Source organism: Mus musculus, chromosome 11, assembly GCF_000001635.26.
Source record: "Mus musculus strain C57BL/6J chromosome 11, GRCm38.p6 C57BL/6J".
NCBI lineage: Eukaryota > Metazoa > Chordata > Mammalia > Rodentia > Muridae > Mus > Mus musculus.
Window position 1 is genome coordinate 70,447,968 of NC_000077.6, and position 18,803 is coordinate 70,466,770.

The following is an 18,803-nucleotide window of genomic DNA, read 5'->3' on the forward strand; positions in this document are numbered from 1 at the left end:
TTCGCCAGTGTTGGGATTAGCGCGTGGACCAGCACACCGTGGACCAGCACACCCACGGCTACACACATCTCTTTCCTTTACTTTACCTGCAGGAAGATTTTCTCATTTCTCTTTCATCTCATAATGGACTTTTCATATCTTCCCTCATGATCTGATTTTCCAAATGCATTTTTTTCTGGATTCAATCCTGTTTGTTTGTTTGTTTGTAAGAAGAGACAGGGAGCATAGGTGACATACCAAGGCCCTGTCTCAGAAGATAAATAAAATAGAATAAACTGGGGCATTCTTGCTATGTTATCCAGGCTGCCCACAAACTCCTGAACTCAAGTGATCCTCCTACCCTGCCCAGTCTTTCAAGTTAGCTCTGACCACAGGAATATGCCACAGTCTCAACTAATCAATCATACATTTAAAAACAAAAATCTCTGAGGCCTATGGAATTTGTTTTTCCTCTGTGTTTATTGCTTTCATGTTAGAAAGTCCTTCAAATATCTAGAAATCCTCTTCTGTCTGGTCATATCCAAAAGTGAAGTGGTAGCTAGGTGTGGGGGTGCAATCCCAGGACTCAAGAGGCCGAGGCAGGAAGATGTCTGACTCCAGGGGAGCCTGAAGTGAAAAGAATTGATTAACTGTTCCATGTGCATAGCTTCTCCATTGGTGCTGGCAACTCAAACACAGATCCCCTCTGGCTTGCCTAGCAAGTGCTTGACCAAGTGAGCCGTCTCCTCAGTCTTACTCATTTCCTTCAAGACAAGGTCTCAACTCAGGCTGACTTTGAACTTGCTGTAAAGTCTGACTTACCATGTAGCCCTGTCTGTTCCAGAACTTCACATGGAGAACAGGCTGACCTCAGTCTCACAGAGATCAACCTGCTTCTGCCTCTAGAGCACTAGAATCACAGATGTGCACCAGCACAACCAGCAGTATTTTTACTCTTGATGTAAATCTTTTTGTTGTTGTTGTTTTTCTAGACAGGGTTTCTCTGTGTAGCCCCGGCTGTCCTGGAACTCACTCTGTAGACCAGGCTGGCCTTAAACTCAGAAATCTGCCTGCCTCTGCCTCCTGAGTGCTGGGATTAAAGGCATGCGCCACCACTGCCTGGCTTGATGTAAATCTTAAGAGTACTCTTAAAAAAAAAATACATCTGGTTATGACACACTTTCTTCAAAGGTCCCAAAATCCCTTCAGAATTTCTTTCATTTTAAGAAATACTTTGAACAGGGTGTGGTGGTGCATGCCTTTAATCCCAGCACTTGGGAGGCAGAGACAGGCGAATTTCTGAGTTCGAGGCCAGCCTGGTCTACAGAGTGAGTTCCAGGACAGCCAGGGTTACACACAGAGAAACCCTGTCTTGAAAAACCAAAATAAAATAAAATAAAATAAAATACTTTAATTATTTGAGACAGGCAATGGTGGTGAACACCTTTTGATCCTAGCACTTGAAAGGCAGAAGCAAATCTCTGTGAGTTCAAAGCCAGCCTAGTCTGCAGAGTAAATTCCAGGACAGACAGGGATACACAGAGAAACCCATCCCCTCCCCCCCCCCATTTTTTAAAAATTTTATTTTATATACACATGAGTACACTGTAGCTGACTTCAGACACACCAGAAAAGGGCATCAGATCCCTTTTCATATGGTTGTAAGCCACCATGTGGTTGCTGGGATTTGAACTCAGGGCCTCTGGAAGAGTAGTCAGTGCTCTTAACCACTGAGCCATCTCTCCAGCCTCCCCCTACCTCTCTCCCCCGATTTTTAAAATTAATTCTTTGCGAATGTTGTACAATATGTATTTTGAGCATATTCACACCCACTACTCCCTAATCCACCCTCCGCCCTTTCACTTGTGTGTGTCTGTGTCACATGTGTGCAGGCATCTGCGTGTAAGACAAAAGAGGACATCTGATTTCTTATTTATTTACTTATTTATTTTAATTGGATATTTTATTTGTTTACATTTCAAATGTTATCCCCTTCCCCCTACCCCATTCCCCCTTACCCTACTTCTATGAGGGAGCTCCCCCACCCGCCCACCCACTCCTGCCTCACTGCCCTAGCATTCTCTACACTGGGGCATCGAGCCTTCACAGGACCAAAGGCTTCCCCTCCCCTTGGTGCCAGATAAGCTTGATATCTGATTTCTTGGAGCTGGAGATATAAGTAGTTGTGAGCCAGCTGACGTAATGCTGGGGGCTGAATTCAGGTCTTCTGCAAGAGCAGCCAGTGCTCTTAACATCTCAAGCCCTTCTTCTAGCATCCTAGAATGAATTTCAATTACTTAGCTTCTGAGCTTCCCTGAACTTCCTGTTCCAGCTTCATGTCAGCCCTGAGCACCAATCACATTCCATTCACTCCACATACACAGAACTCCTCACTGGACCTCAACCATACCAGGCTCCTTCACAGCCCCATCTCTTAGAGAATACTAGCTCCCTTTTCCACAACAACCTTTCATCCATCACAACAGCCCTTTAGAATTCAGTTCAAGAACCACTTCCAGGGCTGGAGAGATGGCTCAGTGGTTAAGAGCAATGGCTGCCCTTTCAGAGGAACCTGTTCAATTCCCAGCAACCACACAGTACCTCAAAACTGCCTACAGCTCCAGTTCTAAACAATCCAATGTCCTCTCTAACCTCCATGAGCAATGCATGCACATCACTCACAGACACACATACAGATACAAAATACCCTTACTCACCAAATTAAATAAATAAATCTTGGTGGGCAGTGGTGATGCACACCTTTAATCCCAGTACTCAGGAGACAGAGGCAGGCGGATCTTGGTGAGTTCGAGGACAGCCTGACCTACAGAGCAAGTTCCAAGACAACCAGGGCTACAAAGAGAAACCTTGTCTCAAAAAAACCAAATAAAATAAAATAAGCTAACAAACACCATTGAGTGAGAGAACATTTCATTTATCTCTATATCCATAGAGCCTAGCACACCTAATTGATAATCAAAGACAGAAAGGTCGAGGGAAGGAACCAGGACATGAGAATGAGCTGGGCTCAGGATCAGGAAGAAGCCTTAGGCACGGAGAATGTCATGCTTTCCTTGGGAGAGGTTGGCCACCAAAGAGCCCATGACTACCCAGTATGGAGGAACCCACTTGAACTCCCACTGTCATCACCTGGCCCAGGGCCAATGCTTAATAATAAATTCTTATAAATTCAGTAAGTCAGACAGTTAACTAAATCAGAGAGGTCTGAGTGGCTTTGGGCCACAGGGCTGTTTCAGTGGTGGCTCATATCTTTAATCCCAGTATTTAGGGAGGCAGAGGCAGTGATACTCAATTTGTGGGGAAGGGGGTGAGGGGAAGACTAGTGCCCAAGTCATGTCTGGCCACCCTTCTTTAATAAGCCAATTAAAAATGGAAAGTTAAAAAAGGAGACGTATCCAATGTGGCCACATTGGGAAGAGTGACAAAGAGATCCGGCAAGCCCCCTCAAGTCAGTCTTCAGGGTGCTAACGCAACATCAAAGTTTAAATAGAGCAAGGTTGTGCACATCTAAGTACCCCACCCCCACCCGCACCCCCACCCTCAGTCAAGGTGTGTGGTCACACCCATCACTGACTATTCATTATCTGGGCTTCAGTCTCATCCTGTAAAGTGGTCTGACAAGTTGTTAGAACTGTGTAAAATCTCTTTCTGGAAGACAAGTTCTGATAGTCAAGACTGAAGAGATACAAGTATCTCTTTAAACTATCTTCATTTTTGACAGACCTATTACACCAGAGGATCTCTATGAGTTCCAGGCCAACTTGGTCTAAACTGAGATCCTGTCAGAAAACAAGTCAATAACCGCCTCTTTCCACCCCTGTCTGGCCTGGCATTAGCGCCCTGGCAGTCAGACTAGACCAGGTAGACTCGGAAGGGCGAGGCCGCGCTGAGCATCCTGGGAATTGTAGTGTTCGCTGCAGTGGCCTCTGCGCAGGCGCACATTAACAGGCATTTCCGGGCTGTGGCGCCACACCTCGCAAAAGACGGCCTGTGGGGCTTTCCACTGGAACGATGGCTACCTACAGTCTGGCGAACGAGCGGCTGCGCGCCCTGGAGGATATCGAGCGTGAAATCGGCGCCATCCTCCAGAACGCAGGTTCGGGAAGCGAGGGGCAGACGGCAAGGGGTGAAGACCAGCCCGGGACTCTGCGTGCAGTTGGGGCGGGACCTGAATGCTAGCCTTAGGGCGGGGCTGAGTCTGAAGCCTGGGTCTGACATCGCCCTCTCCCCGCCCTGGCAGGAACGGCGATCCTGGAACTGTCCAAGGAAAAGACTAACGAGCGGCTCCTCGACCGGCAGGCGGCAGCCTTCACCACTTCTGTGCAGCACGTGGAGGCAGAGCTATCCGCTCAAATCCGCTACCTCACTCAGGTGGGTGTGTCTAGAAGGTGCTGGGCGGGGACCCCAGCTCTGAACCAACGCCCTAGCCTTGGGGATTCCCTGAGCTTTAGCTAGGTAAGACTGCCTCTTACGCGATAGGTACTTTCATTTCAGGGCTGGTTTAGTCCTCTAAAAGGAAAGGATTAAAAATGTCTAGGGTGTATAAACAATACCCTAGGCATACCAGCTGGCACAGGCCGGTATTCTGAGCTACTTAAGTGCCTGAGGCTGGAAGATCACAAGTTCAAAACTTGTCTGGGCAATTCAGACCCAGTAGGTCAGAAAGAGAGTTGGAGCTCTGTGTTAGAGCACTTACCTACCATAAAGAGGCCCAGGTACTGAAATAAATAAATAAAAATAAATAAATAAATAAATACTGAAGCTACCGAACGTTGTTCCCAGAAACTTGTGAGGCCATATTTGCTTGGGGACTAAGAAGACAGACATCGCTAAGAGGCTTCCAGAGTCTTTACTCCAGCTGCTACTGTTTACTGACATCTGTGGTGTGCTGGGCATATCCTAAAACTCTAGGAAGTATTCGCTGTGGTCCCTATTTCATAGATGAGGTTCACACAGTGGTTAAGCTTTTTCTTTTTTTTTTTTTTTTGTTGTTGTTGTTGTTGCCTTAGAACACTGAGTTACCAGTCAACTAATGTAGATCAAACTTGGGAAAGATGTGAGACCAGAGAAATAATACTGCCCGGTTGTGGGTGGTAAAGAGAGGCAGTACCCCATTGATTGATCTGACTTGTAGGTGGCCACAGGGCAGCCGCATGAGGGCTCCAGCTACTCTTCCAGGAAGGACTGTCAAATGGCTCTAAAGCGAGTAGACTACGCCCGCCTCAAGATTAGTGATGTGGCGAGAACCTGTGAGCAGATGCTGGAGAACTGAGTTCGGATGATCCAGAGTGTGCCCTGCACCAGAGACCGTAGGATGGGGAGCAGTGCATCATACACGTGCCCTACTGGTCAGGGCAGACGAGGACCACAAGGCAGAAAGGAGAACTGAAGAATCCAAAGCCCCAGTGTACACACATCTCTTCTGACTCTTCCAGCAAGACGGCCCTGTTTTCCACTATGCAAGATCAGACAGAGGTCAGAGGTCAACTCCCAACCCACTTCCTCATGTGCACCCTGCCCTGGAGTTTCAGAAGACTTGGCCCAATAAAAATAAATGTGTTCTTATAAGCACACACAGTGGCTCACACCTGTAGGCCCGGTACTTGGGAAGTAGAGGTGGGAAGATTGCTGTAGTTTGAGACCAACCTGGGCTAAGTACATAGAGGGACCCTCCTTCAAAAGGGGAAGTTATGTTCCTCATTGGAAGAAACAAAACAGGAACTAAGTGTTTTAATAATAAAAGCTGTATTTTTTTATAAAGCTAAGAGTCTCTCTCTCGCTCTCTCTCTCATATGTATGAGGCTCCAAGAGACTGAGGACTCGAGTCCTGTCTACACAGCATCAGCCCAGTCTATATAGCATCAGCGTGGCGGCTGTGAGGAGGGGAGTGAGAAAGCCCAGGCTTCAGTGTGGGGTTGGAGAACAGCTGATGGAGTCTCAAGAGAGACTTATGGCCAGGGGGCACCATCAGCAGTTCTGAAGGGACAAAGACCCAGAGTCTGCAGAAGTCACTAATTCTAAAAAAACATTTGCCAAGATTTATTTTATGTGTATGAACAATGGTTTTGTTATTGTATGTATATGTGTACCACGTATATAAATGGTGTCTGTGGAGGTCAGAGGGGGTTGTCAAGTCCCCAGGAACCGGAGTTGCGGATGGTTGTGGGCCACCATGTGAGTCCTTTAGAGTCTTGAACAATATCTGAAACCTGTTGACTTATCTCTCCAGCCCTCAGCCAATTGGTCTAAAAGTAATCTTTAGTATTACAGTTAAAAACAGAATTTGTCCAGTTTATTGTTACACTATGCAAAAAGCAGACACTTTTTAAAATTGATCTGGTAGTGGGAGGGTTGAACCTAGAACTTTACACATGCTAAGCAGGCACTGTACCTTGGGACTGCACTTTTGAACCACGTATTTGAGTGTTACATTTTATTAGACGTGGGGGAAGGCTAAGGGCAGAGGGGCTATTCATATATTATTAGTTGTAAAGAGTGTTCCCCAAGAGCAGTCCTTTAATCCCAACACTGCAGAGGCAGGCAGATCTTCTGAGTTTTAGGACTGTCAGGGCTGAATAGTGAAACCCTGTCTTAAAAAAAAAAAAAAAAAGTATTCAGCGACTGTAATCCTAGCACTATAGAAAGTGGAGGCAGGAGACCTAGGGATACGTAGTCATATACACAGGGAAGGCTGGAGACCTGGGGATACATAGTCATATACACAGGGAAGGCTGGAGACCTAGGGATACGTAGTCATATACACAGGGAAGGCTGGAGACCTAGGGATACGTAGTCATATACACAGGGAAGGCTGGAGACCTAGGGATACGTAGTCATATACATAGGGAAGGCTGGAGACCTAGGGATATGTAGTCATATACATAGGGAAGGCTGGAGACCTAGGGATACGTAGTCATATACATAGGGAAGGCAGGAGACCTAGGGATACGTAGTCATATACACAGGGAAGGCAGGAGACCTAGGGATACGTAGTCATATACACAGGGAAGGCTGGAGACCTAGGGATACGTAGTCATATACATAGGGAAGGCTGGAGACCTAGGGATACGTAGTCATATACATAGGGAAGGCAGGAGACCTAGGGATACGTAGTCATATACATAGAGAATTTGAGGCTGGCTTGGACTAAATAACATCTTAGCTAAACAACAAAACCCTGGAAATCCATACCTTTTTTATGAATGTCAATGGGGGCAGATGTGGTAGCATATGTCTTTAATCGCAGAATCTAGGAGGTAGAGGCAAAGGGTCAGCAGGTCAAAGCTAACCTAGGTTCCATATGGATACTTTGTCTCAAGACAGCATGAGAAACAGTGAGCTCAGGTTCCATTCACTGATGGAGACGAGCCTGCTGCCCTACCACCTCTCCCATGTCATCATCCATCTCTCATGAGCTTCCACTCTTGCTGTAGGCGCTAGGGTCTTGGTTCAACAGGAGTGTACCAGAGCTGCAAACCTGGAAAGGGTAAAGACATTGGGAGATGATCTCTGATTGAAGGAGACTCAAGGCAAGACAGGAGCTGAATTGGGGAATCACATTCCTAGACGTTAATTAACATTAAGGCCTAGTCCATTCTGGCTGATTCCTCCCTCACAAACCACAGAGCTGACAGCCTCCCAGGAAGGCTCTAGGTTGGTGGAAGTGAGGGTTAAGAGTCCTGGTTACCTGCAGAGTTCTGCTGTGTCGCTCTCCTGTTGCACAGCACATAGGCCATGGCTGCAGTGAGGAAGAAGACAATGGCCAGGAGGGACAGCACCGGTACCCAAGCTGGTGTGCTAGCTCCAGCTCCTGGTGCTTCTTGCTGTCTGTCATCTTGCTGTTTCTCATTTGCCTCAGCCTCAGGCCTAGCTTCCAGACCATAGCCTGAAGGGAGAGTGGTCATCTCCCAGGGTTGGGTGTGCTCTTTGTTTAAGGACAGTGCTCCTGATGGAAGAGTGGAGTGCTGAGTGCTCTGACTATGTGCAGGGGTGCTCGTGTCCGAAGGTGTCCCCTCTGCGGCCTCAGGGGTCTGGGTACTGGCTTGAGGCAAATGTTTTTGGTGGTGAAAACTCTTCCCATGACCAGTTCCACACTCTGGAGAGAAAACAAAAGATCAGTTACTAGAATGGCTGTAGAAGTATCTTCAAGGTATGGCGCTCTCTCTCTCTCTCTCTCTCTCTCTCTCTCTCTCTCTCTCTCTCTCTCTCTCTCTCTCCACACACACACACAGACACACACACAGGCACACACCCCACCACCCCTCCACCCCTAAGGGAAAAAAGGCAGATTAACAAGAGAAAAGCACAACAAATTCAAAGTTTTATGGGACACAGGAACCTTCAGAATAAAGTACAGGGAGAGTTATAGTGTGCTTAGACTAGATTAGGACAGTGGTATAGGAATATGACTGGACATAAAGGGTTCTCCTTAGTGTGGTAATGAACAAGGGACAACATTGAGATGTGGCATGGATTAAATCTCCAGTCCCCCAACTCCACTCCACAGTAAAGCAGGAAGGGGGACCAGTGTGGCTTTGTCAGATTCTTTCTGGCCTCCTTGTCCTAGCCAGGACTGCTATTGCATGAAAGATTTTATTATGTCCCGGTTTCAGGTGATGTCATAGAATTCCTGTATGGTCGGCTGTCCCAGAGAAAGGTGGAGGAAAGTCCGAGTGATTTGCTTTGCTGGGTCTCTCAACTGCTAAAATTCTCTATTTGGGAATTATGTTATGACCCCAGCAGAGGGAAGGGCATGGGTAGCATTCAGGGGACAGTTGAACAGCCGTGTATACAGCCCAGTGGCCGAGTTCTTGCCTAGCATGTATGAAGTGAGGCCCCTGCAGTTGGGGCAGGGCAGGGGAGGAAGCAAGTGGCAGAGGGACAGACAGGGATGAGGAAGTTCACAAACCATCAGATGCAGGCACAAGAGCAAGCAGGTGTGCTATCCTGCATGGGACTCTAGATGTATCTTACCCTCATCTACAGCCTTCTGGGACTTTCTTCAGAGTAAAAGGCCCAGGGTATCTGAGAGAGTTGAAGAAAACAATGTCTACATTGTCTCTGTAGCCTGAAAGGCAGTGAGTGGGGTACCGTTGATACCTCATTATAAACTAATGAGGAACATTTCTGGGGTTTTGTTGTTGTTTTGAGACAGGGTTTCTTTGTGTAGCCTGGCAATCCCAGAACTAGCTCTGGAGACCAGGTTGGCCTCCAATTTATAGAAATTATCTGCCTCTGCCTCGTGAGTGCTGGGACTAAAGGCACGGCGTCACCACACCCTACACATGTATTTTCTTTCAGAAGAAAAATACAGAGCTGGAGAGATGGCTTAGCGGTTAAGATCACTGACTGCTCTTCCAGAGATCCTGATTTCAATTCCCAGCAACCACATGGTGGCTCACAACCATCTGTAATGAGCATTGGATGCCCTCTTCTGGTGTGTCTGTAGATAGCTACAGTGTACACATATACATAAAATAAGTAATTCTTAAAAAAAAATACAATCTCTACATGAGAGGTGTAGCTGAAGGAATGCTGATAAGTTGTTTAAAAACTGGCTTATGTATCCTTAGGATTTATTCATTTCATTAAGTATTTGTTTGTTTACCTTGAAAGAAAAAAGATCAATAAATATTGAACTCAAGAGCCAACAGGAGGGAATGTACACCGTTAATCCCCAGCACTCGGGAGCCAGCGGCATTCAGATCTTTGTGAGTTTGAGACCACCCTGGTCTCCAAAGTGAGTTCCAGGACAGCCAAGACTTAAACAAAGAAACCCTGCCTAGGGCTGGGGAGGATCCCCCCACAAAACCCCAAAACAACAACAAAACAAAAACTGTAAATCAAGTATTACAAAATCTAGATGATGTGCATAGAAGCTGCCCATTGTAGAATTTTTTTCAACTTTTTGTTTTGTTTTTGAGGTAGGGTCTTCGTACATAGACCTGGCTATCCTGAAACTCATGTTGTAGACCAGGCTGGCCTCAGATTCACCAAGATCCACCTGCTTCTGCCTCCCAGAATGTTAGGGTTAAAGGTGTGTGGTTGAATTCTTTCAACTTAAACATGTTTATTTTCATCATGAAGTATTAGAAAATGAAAATAGTACCTTCAAGTGATTTCAGTGACAACACAGCAGTGAAAGTCAAGCCTGTTGCAGAGTCCTATAATCCCAGCTACTAGAGAGGTTGAGACAAGAAGATAGCAAGTTCAAGACCATCCCAGTCAACTTAACCAGACCCTGTCTAAAAATGTCAAAAAAAACCCGGGGAGCTCACTCAGGGGCAGTGTACACACTTAGCTTGACCAATCTTGAGTATAGTTTATATTAAAATAGTGACTTCAAGAAAATATTAAGTCGGGGGCTGGAGAGATGGCTCAGCGGTTAAGAGCACTGACTGCTCTTCCGAAGGTCCTGAGTTCAATTCCCGGCAACCACATGGTGGCTCACAACCATCCGTAATGAGATCTGGTGCCCTCTTCTGGAGTGTCTGAGGACAGCTACAGTGTACTTACATATAATAAATAAATCAACAAATCTTTTAAAAAAAAAAAAAAGAAAGAAAATATTAAGTCATAGCATTTGTGGTAGAACAAATTGGCCAAATCCAGGAAGATGACAGTAAATGATATTGGGAAAACACAGACTGAAGTGACAGAACTTCAGTGAAAGTTAAAAGGTTCTAACGAAGAAAGTGCTATGTGGCAGAGGCAAAGGGCATTGTAAGGTGGCAGCCTGCACCCTGATGGCCCACTGGAGGACAGAAAAGGCTCTCACCTTTGCGCTCAAAGCAGTCCACTAGTTCACGGACCCACTGGTCTTGGCTTCCCCCACACACGCTTTTGGACTGCAACTGGAACCTGCAAAAGGATCAATGTAGTCCACTCCTTCCCTTCCCTACCTTTCCTCATTCCAAAGGTGTGAAGTCACAAGAAGGTGAGCCCCACTACAGCTGGAAATCCCCAGATAAGTAAAACTAGAAAGGAATTAGGCTCCGGGACTTGGACTGGGTGTTCAGATCGATGGTCCCACACCTGCCCTGGGGGGAAAAGAGACAGTACCTGATAAAGAATGGACAACGATGAAATGCTTTCAGGTATTTTCGGATGTGATCCAAAGTACCCTGCGGTATCTGGGTGCCAGAAGAAATGGTACGATCACAAGAACAACTTCCAGCGACACTGCCCTGGTTGCCATCGCCTAATGGAAAAGGAATCAGCCTGGGTTCTCAGACTGAGGAATCTGCCCTTGTCCCAGTCTAATCTCAGACAGACTTTCCCTAGTCACCGCTGCAGCCCTGGATAGCTCTGGGCTGCGTTCTTAATCCCGCGGATGGACTTAGTGCCCCTCCGCAGTTTCCTTCAGGGGCCCCAGTCCCGCGTCCCACCCCCACCCCCACCCCCGACTAACCTGGCAGGGTCAGCAGCGCCAACAAGAAAAGGAAGAACGCAAGAGACAAGGGTCCAAAGCCCCGCCTCATCTCCGGCTTCTGCGGAGCTTGTTGGGACGAGGTCACCTAGCCGACATCCAGCCAATTCTCTAAAGCTTTCTCTTCTTCACCCTGACTGATGTTTTGCGAAGGCGCTGATCCGTGCCAAGCTCAGGAGGGGAGGGGGCGCGAGGTGGTGGCGCCTTCTGTCCCCCGGCGCGCGCTGTCCGGAACCGACCGTCTGGTCGGTACCGGGGAGCCCGCTTTGCGCCCAGCTCCCAGTCGGGGGACACACACACCCCTGCCCCGAAGGCGGAGCTCCAGTCTCCGGCCGGCCAGCCGTAGGGTCAGCCAAGACTATCCGACAAAACCGAAAGAAAATTTGGGCTGTAGAACCAGAGGAATCCGAGTGAGCAAGCTGTGGTTCCCGAAGAATGACTCGGTTGGGTTCGGGGATTTCAGCCCTCTTGAGAAGTCATCTGTCTGTCTGCTGGTTTGTAAAGTGGGTGACCCTCTAGATCCTTCCTCTGGCTCCAAGATGCTTTCACTTCCCTGGACCGCTGGGTCTCAGTAGGATCCAGTCACATGGCCAAGGTGAAGCAGTCAAACAAGTCACCAGACCTGTAGGAATGCCCACGCCCTGGCCTGATACTGCCTGACGTCACGACGGTCCTCCAGCACGAGGTATTTACCTTCGAAAAGTGGTGGCGGCTGTAGGTACCGGAGGAGAGGAGCGGCCGGAAAGGGGGTGGGGTTCGCACCAAACTGATCCAGACCCAAGAGATGCCTCAGTACTTACTCAGACCAACAGACCCCCAAATTTCCTCTTCTAAGCAAGCCTATCTCCATAGGATTAGCCTTACCTCGTGTCTTCCCTTAATTCAAATCTCACTTTAGGATTTGAATCATTGAGTTTTGTGCCCCAGGTACAATTTCATTCCTGAGTACTCCCCCTTTAACCCTAAACATCCACTTTCCAATCTAGCCTTCCTCCATTCTCATCCCTGCAAATCCTAGTCTCGGCTCCAAATATTCCTCTGTAAATCTTACCTCAAACCCACACCCTTCTCCCTTTTGCGACCCAGCCCAAAGCCTCACCACTACCCTGATCCTCACGATTATCACATATCCCTTTCTGCTCGGTCTGGGTCCAAGCCCTGAGTATCTAAAGACATGGAGTTTGTGTCTGGATACCGAGACGAGTTCCTCGATTTTGCTGCTCTTCTCTTTGGCTGGTTCCGCAAGTTTGTGGCAGAGAGGGGGACCATGGGGACCAGCCTTGAGGGCCGATGGCGTCAACTGGAGTCACAGATAAGGAGGCTGCCTCAGGATCCTGCCCTTTGGGTGCTCCATGTCTTACCAAACCGCAGTGTGGGCATCAGCCTGGGGCAAGGTGCCGAGCCAGGTCCTGGGCCAGGCCTAGGGGCTTCCCGGCTCCTGGGAGATGAGCCTCCACTTCACCTGAGAGACCTGAGTCCTTATGTCAGTTTTGTCAGCCTAGAGGATGGGGAAGAAGGGGAGGAGGAGGAGGAAGATGAGGAGCATGGAGAGAGGCCAGGCATGGAGAAGGTGGAACCACAGGAGGGTGGGGAGCCAGCCCCTCCAAGCAAGAGATTCCCCCAAGAAGCAAAGCCTGCTCCAGAGTCAGAGGTGACCCAGCAGGAGGCAAGCCGAGAAGAAGGCAGCAGAGAGGAGCGACCAGAGGATGAGAGGGCTCCTGAAAAGAGGAAAGGACAGAAGAATGGTAAGAGCCCAGGACGGCCCCACCCTGAGTCCTACCATGTCACTCAAGACCCAAAGAGGAGGCATGAGCTGGTAACCTTCATGCAAATCTGATGCCAGAAGTTGTTTTCATCTACCACAGTGTGTTTTTGTTCTGTAATTTGAATCAACATCCAAGCACTTGTAAGGAATGAAAGTCCAGAAGCCTTGCATCTTAAGGATAATATCCAGGTGCTAGGGCTGGAGAGATGGCTCACAGGTTAAGAGCACTCACTAACTCTTCCAGAGGATCCAGGTTCAATTCCCGGCGCCCACATGGTGCTAACCACCTTCTGTAACTCCATTCCCAAGGGGATCCAACACCCTCTTCTGGCCTCTACAGGCACTACATGCATGAGGCATACAGGCGTACAGGTGGAGAAAATACCCAAACAGGTAAAATAAAAATAAGTCTAAAGAAAAGGTCAGGTTTTGATAAGGTTCCTATATTTCTTACATTCTGGCCCTGCATAGCAGCTGCCCACATTCCATAGGGAATGCCTCTTTTATCTTGTCCCTTCTACTCATTGAGGTCACTTACCTGCCCTCTTTAGGCACCTAAATTTGCTGTATTTGACTGTGACTCTCTGGCCCCTGCTCTCTCCCCCAAATCTTCCATCTTTCAGCAGAGGCTGCCCCCCTGCACCTTTCCTGCCTTTTGCTGGTGACGGACGAGCATGGCACCATCTTGGGCATTGATCTGCTAATGGATGGAGCCCAGGGGAGTGTAGGCCAGAACCCAGGCACTGAGAATCTGGCTCCTCGGGCCTATGCTCTCCTCTGTCATAGCATGGCCTGCCCTATGGGCTCTGGGGACCCCCGCAAGCCCCGACAGCTTACCGTAGGAGACGCCCATCTCCATCGGTACAAATATCTAGTATCGGAGGGTAGGAGGGTGTGGGATCTGAACCCCTGAGCCCTTTCAGCCCAATGCCACCTTCATTCCCTTACAGAGAGCTAGAGAGCCTGGTCCCAAGGCTGGGTGTGAAGTTGGCAAAAACCCCAATGCGCACGTGGGGTCCTCGGCCAGGTTTTACTTTTGCCTCCCTTCGGGCTCGAACCTGCCATGTTTGTCACAAGCACAGCTTTGAGGTGAAGTTGACACCCTGGTGAGCACCCACAAGGCTGGAGTCAAGACTTGAGCAGTTGGCCAAACCAAGTAGAAAAGCAAGCCAGGCCAGTGGGGTGGGGGTGTCCCAGCAGATGGGGGTGGGAGGGTAAGAAAGGGTAGAAAAAAAAAAGAGTTATGGGCTGTTAGTTAAAGGCTGCAATACAAGGAGGGTGACTGGCATACGGGCAGAGGTACAGCCTACAGGACATGAAAACTAACACTAGGTACCTATGACCCCTGTGTCGCCCGCCCAGCCCCCAGTGCAGTGCAGTCTTGTACTGTGGAGAGGCTTGTCTCCAGGCTGATTGGCGGCGATGCCCAGATGACGTGAGCCACCGATTCTGGTGCCCAAGGCTCTCAGCGTTCATGGAGCGGGTCGGAGAACTGGCAAGTTTGCCTTTCACCTATACTGCAGGTACCAGAAGGAGGTCAAAGCGGCAGGGAGGGGGCCCTGGGACCGGGTCTTTGATACAGGATCCAGGGCTTGAAGGATATGTGATTGAAATCTACATCCCTGGGATAAGAGCTGGGCGCTGTGTATTTGGGATTAGGGATTGGAGGTGGTACCTGAAGTAGAAGAGGAGATGACAGCATCCCTGAGAGAGATTAGGGGATTTGAGGGTATCCATTCAAGTGCTCGATGACCTCCCTTCCCACTATCCAGTCACATGACCTCAAATATGTCACTTAAGCCAGGCATGGTAGCACATCCATAGCACTTGTGAGGCTGAAGCAGGAAGATCGTGAGTTCCAGACCACCCTGTGCTACATGGGATCTTGTCTCAAAAACAAGACAAAACAATAGCTAGCCCAGATGGGACATACCTGTAATCCCAACACTTCAAGACAGGAGGACCGGGTTTTCCAGAGTCGTCCTCTGCTACCTAGTGAGTTTAAAGCCAGCCCTGTCTCAAAACAAAAATTCTTCTTCAAACCCAAGTTTCCTCATCTGCAAAAGAGAAATACTAGCAACGATAAAAATCACACTTAATTATTTCAAGGGGAATGGAAGCTCTCTGTGCCTGAAACATAGTAGGTACTCAGAAATGAAAATTCCCTCCCTAGGTAGACCGAGGCCCAAAGTCAGGGTCTGCGGGGTTCGCAGATGGAAGGTAAAGCCCTGGGGCGTAGCCACCAAACCCTCAGTCCTCACCCTGTCTCCTTCTGCAGAAGTTACCAGTGAAACCTTTAACAAGGAAGCTTTCCTGGCCTCCCGAGGCCTCACTCGTGGTTATTGGACCCAGCTCAGCATGCTGATTCCAGGGCCGGGTGCCCCCAGGTACCCCTGGGGCAGCACATCATCCCTCAGCTGCCTTCTCAACGGTACGTGAGGCGTTTGCCAGGAATGGACTCTTAAGCCTAGAGGGTAGGTTGGGAGACTAGGGGAGTAGACCAAGTCCCATATAACCACTGCCTATACACACCAACCCTCTACTAACACAATCAGAACTATCTCAAGCCTTTCCAGACCACAGAGAGACCCTTCCTGCCTGATCCATCCAGTAACCCTGCCCCTAGACTAACTCCAATCCTGCTACAGCTTCTGGCCTTCTTTCTCCCAGAGCGCACAGCTCTTGTGGGAGGAGCAGGGAGATGAGGCAGGGAGTTTACAGAGCTCTGGGCGCTTGCTTTCCCTCATCCTCTCAGGTGATCCTTACCAGCTTCTGCAGGGAGACGGGCCTGCCTTGATGCCTCCGGTGCCCCTCGAGCCACCCAGGAGCCTCTTTGGTGAGCCAGAGGGGTCCTGAAAGAACTGGGAGCTAGGACAGAGATCCTGATGGGGGTGGCAGACAAAACCTGGTGCCTGAGCAGAGGGAAGTGCTTTAGAGGCTGGGGGTCCAGGCCTGGCATCTGGTGGTCCATCAAGGCACTCTCCCCAGGTTCATGGCAGGATTACTACACGTGGCGGGGCCTCAGCCTGGACTCCCCCATGGCTGTGCTTCTCACCTACCCACTGACGGTGTACTATGTCATCACCCACCTGGTACCCCAGTCCTGTAAGGAGTGCAGACAGGACTGGAGGGTGTGGAGGTGCGGGTGTGGCTGTAAGAGAGCCCCTAGTTTTTAATGGGTTCACCTCTCACCAGTCCCTGAGCTCAACATCCAGAACAAGCAATCCCTGAAGATCCACGTGGTGGAGGCTGGCAAGGAATTCGATCTCGTCATGGTGTTTTGGGTAAGCCCCCAGCCGGGAGAGTGTGCACTGAAAAGATGGATGTGGACCTAGGGAGGGACCCAGAGCTGACCTTCTCTCTGTCTCTAAGGAGCTCTTGGTCCTTCTCCCCCATGTGGCCCTGGAGCTACAGTTTGTGGGTGACAGCCTGCCACCTGAGAGTGACCAGCAGCATTTTACTATGCAGAGGGTGAGAGCAAGAGAGGGACCTGCTCTTCAGCCCTGCCTCTGATAGCCTCCGGGTGGGACCCTCTCCTTCCCCTCCACCTTCCTCTGTTTTTTTCCTGGTGCTTCCATTATCCTGTGGCTTCCCCCCCATACCACTCTTGGCCCCACAGGATGGACCTGAGGTGTCTCTGCGTCCTGGTTCTGGAGTATCAGCACGGTTCAACTCTGGGACTAAGGAGAAGGGAGGTCGAAGGGACCTGCAAATCAGGGTGTCTGCCAGGCCCTATCACCTGCTCCAGGGACCCAAGCCTGACCTGGTTATTGGTAAGAGCCTGGGGTTCATGAATGGGGATCTGGGACAGGGTTGGAGTTTTTTGTTTGTTTGGGTTTGGTTTTGAGAGGAAGGAGGGGGAGGGGGAGAGGGAGGAAAGGGAGAGGGAGAGGGAGAGAGAGAGAGAGAGCGCGCCCCAGCAGCCCGCATCATCCTCTCTTGGCAGGATTTAACTCCGGCTTTGGTCTCAAAGATACATGGCTGAGCTCTCTACCCCGGTTACAGGTGGATAATCTCACCTCCCAGCTCCTTTCCTTCCCTAAAGGCTCCTTCCACCACCCTTAAACTGCTCCGTAGACCTCTCCAGCATTAGGGTCCCTTCGGGAGGATGGGTCTCGGGATGTACCTGAGAAAAGGAACTTCCCGTGGGAGTGTCTGAAGGCCCACCCAAACCACAGTCTCTCCGAGTGCCAGCATTCTTCACTGAGAGCAGTGAGTACGGCTGTGTGATGGACGATCAGACTATGGCGGTGGCCACCGGAGGGGGCACCAGCTCGCCACAGCCCAACCCCTTCCGCTCCCCATTCCGCCTTAGAGCAGCTGACAACTGTATGCCCTGGTAAGGCCCCAAGATCACCTATTGTCTCCTGACCGGCGATTTATACACTCTGCATCCCAAAAGGTCTCTGTATTCCTGGGACCCTCTTCGCCCCAGCGTTTCAAGCCTCTATCTCTGTCTTCACTACTTTTCCACTCCCTTGCTAGTCTGGACAAGCTCCAACACAACCTTTTAGATCCAGCTCACAACATCTCTCAACTCCTCGCCCTGCTCCTGAAAAGATTGATGCTCCTTTATTTCCCCCACCCCACCCCCGGGGATCGAACTCAGGCACCAGGCTTAGCGGCAGATGCTTTTATCCGCTGAGCAGCCCCCAACCACCACCAGCTTGGAGCTTTTTCGTGCCCTGAGCAGCCTCACTTGCTAGGAGGCCTGGCCCCTGGCCCTGATCACGCCCTCGCCCTCACCGCTGCAGGTACTGCAACGCCTTCATCTTCCATTTGGTCTACAAGCCTCCCCAAGGCGGCACAGTCCGCTCGGCTCCCGGCCCTGCACCTAGACCCCCAACTCCCGCTGCACCTCCTGTCCCGGCTCGAAGGCGCCGAGGAGAAAAGAAAGCTGCACGCGGGCCCCGCCGGCGCAGATGAGAGCGGACTTGGCAGCCGTCCATTCCCAAGCATGCGCCCTAAAGGAAAACATTCCAAGGCCCAGGGAAGACTGATTGTCGGAACACAAAAGGTTAAATAAAATTACTTGTTTGAAACCTTTTGACTTCACCTTCATGACTGGGTCATTATCCCTGGTAGGAAAATAAGGATGTTTGGGTACTTTCTCCAGCCGCTTTCACTCTGCTACCTGGCGTCTCAGCGAGTAGGATGTACAGCCTTCTCTGATAATCCCAAAGTCCACTCCCAGTTTGTATGTTGATGAGTCATTTTTTTTTCTAGGCTATGAACATCGGAGTCTCCCGCTAAGACAGCTAGAGACCAAAAAAAGCAGACAGTGGCCTCCCTTAACGAAACTGGGAAGTAGACGAACTCCTTGGCACGTGATCCACACTTGGTTTGGATTCAGTTAAAAGCCTAAGGAGGCAAACTTTACCTTTTCTCTCATTCTCCACAATCTTACTCGACCAGAACCTAGACCTCTCTTTCTTAAAATCCCCGAGTGTAAGTTGGAAGTGAGGTTTGCTCGATAGAAATAGGAAAGCAGTTATAACTTGGCGGGGACCAGAGGCTGATGGGTGAGCTATATTAATTACAACAGGATCATGCAAACCGAGCAAATCTTTACAAGGTTTCTTCATAGCCAAAGAGTACTGGTAACTGTCC

General features: G+C 49.5%; 3 protein-coding genes across 16 annotated transcripts; 2 read left to right on the forward strand and 1 right to left on the reverse strand.

The window, feature by feature from the left end:
• The first annotated feature begins 3,950 nt into the window (after positions 1–3,950).
• Positions 3,951–5,765, forward strand: Med11 (mediator complex subunit 11). The gene is made up of 3 exons (NM_025397.3): positions 3,951–4,096; positions 4,241–4,371; positions 5,135–5,765. The coding sequence occupies exons 1-3, from the start codon at positions 4,012–4,014 to the stop codon at positions 5,270–5,272; spliced, it is 354 nt and encodes a 117-aa protein (NP_079673.2). The 5' UTR covers positions 3,951–4,011; the 3' UTR covers positions 5,273–5,765.
• Positions 5,766–6,421: 656 nt separating this feature from the next.
• On the reverse strand, positions 6,422–12,017 carry Cxcl16 (chemokine (C-X-C motif) ligand 16). Of its 4 annotated transcripts, NR_151496.1 has the most exons (7): positions 11,411–12,017; positions 11,062–11,200; positions 10,778–10,860; positions 10,109–10,178; positions 8,974–9,024; positions 7,688–8,095; positions 7,222–7,477 (listed from the first exon to the last, which is right to left on the reverse strand). NR_151496.1 is itself a non-coding variant. In NM_023158.7 (5 exons), the coding sequence occupies exons 1-5, from the start codon at positions 11,478–11,480 to the stop codon at positions 7,437–7,439; spliced, it is 741 nt and encodes a 246-aa protein (NP_075647.3). In that variant the 5' UTR covers positions 11,481–12,017; the 3' UTR covers positions 7,222–7,436. The 4 variants fall into 4 exon arrangements, 1 of the variants encoding a protein (NP_075647.3); NR_151497.1 differs by lacking the exons at positions 8,974–9,024; positions 10,109–10,178 and adding an exon at positions 6,422–6,590 and having other exon boundaries at positions 7,192–7,477; NR_151499.1 differs by lacking the exon at positions 8,974–9,024.
• Zmynd15 (zinc finger, MYND-type containing 15) lies at positions 11,466–18,237 on the forward strand. 11 transcript variants are annotated; one of them, NM_001029929.3, is made up of 14 exons: positions 11,466–12,113; positions 12,585–13,173; positions 13,817–14,054; positions 14,144–14,299; positions 14,556–14,716; positions 15,472–15,624; positions 15,949–16,029; positions 16,182–16,298; positions 16,389–16,477; positions 16,566–16,664; positions 16,813–16,966; positions 17,140–17,198; positions 17,372–17,532; positions 17,948–18,235. In NM_001029929.3, exons 2-14 carry the CDS (start codon positions 12,603–12,605, stop codon positions 18,117–18,119), a joined length of 2,211 nt encoding a protein of 736 aa, NP_001025100.1. In that variant the 5' UTR covers positions 11,466–12,113; positions 12,585–12,602; the 3' UTR covers positions 18,120–18,235. The 11 variants fall into 11 exon arrangements, with proteins under 11 accessions (NP_001025100.1, NP_001335266.1, XP_006533893.1 ...); NM_001348337.1 differs by having other exon boundaries at positions 12,926–13,173; positions 13,820–14,054; XM_006533830.4 differs by having other exon boundaries at positions 11,972–12,113; positions 16,569–16,664; positions 17,948–18,237.
• The last annotated feature ends 566 nt before the right edge of the window (positions 18,238–18,803 follow it).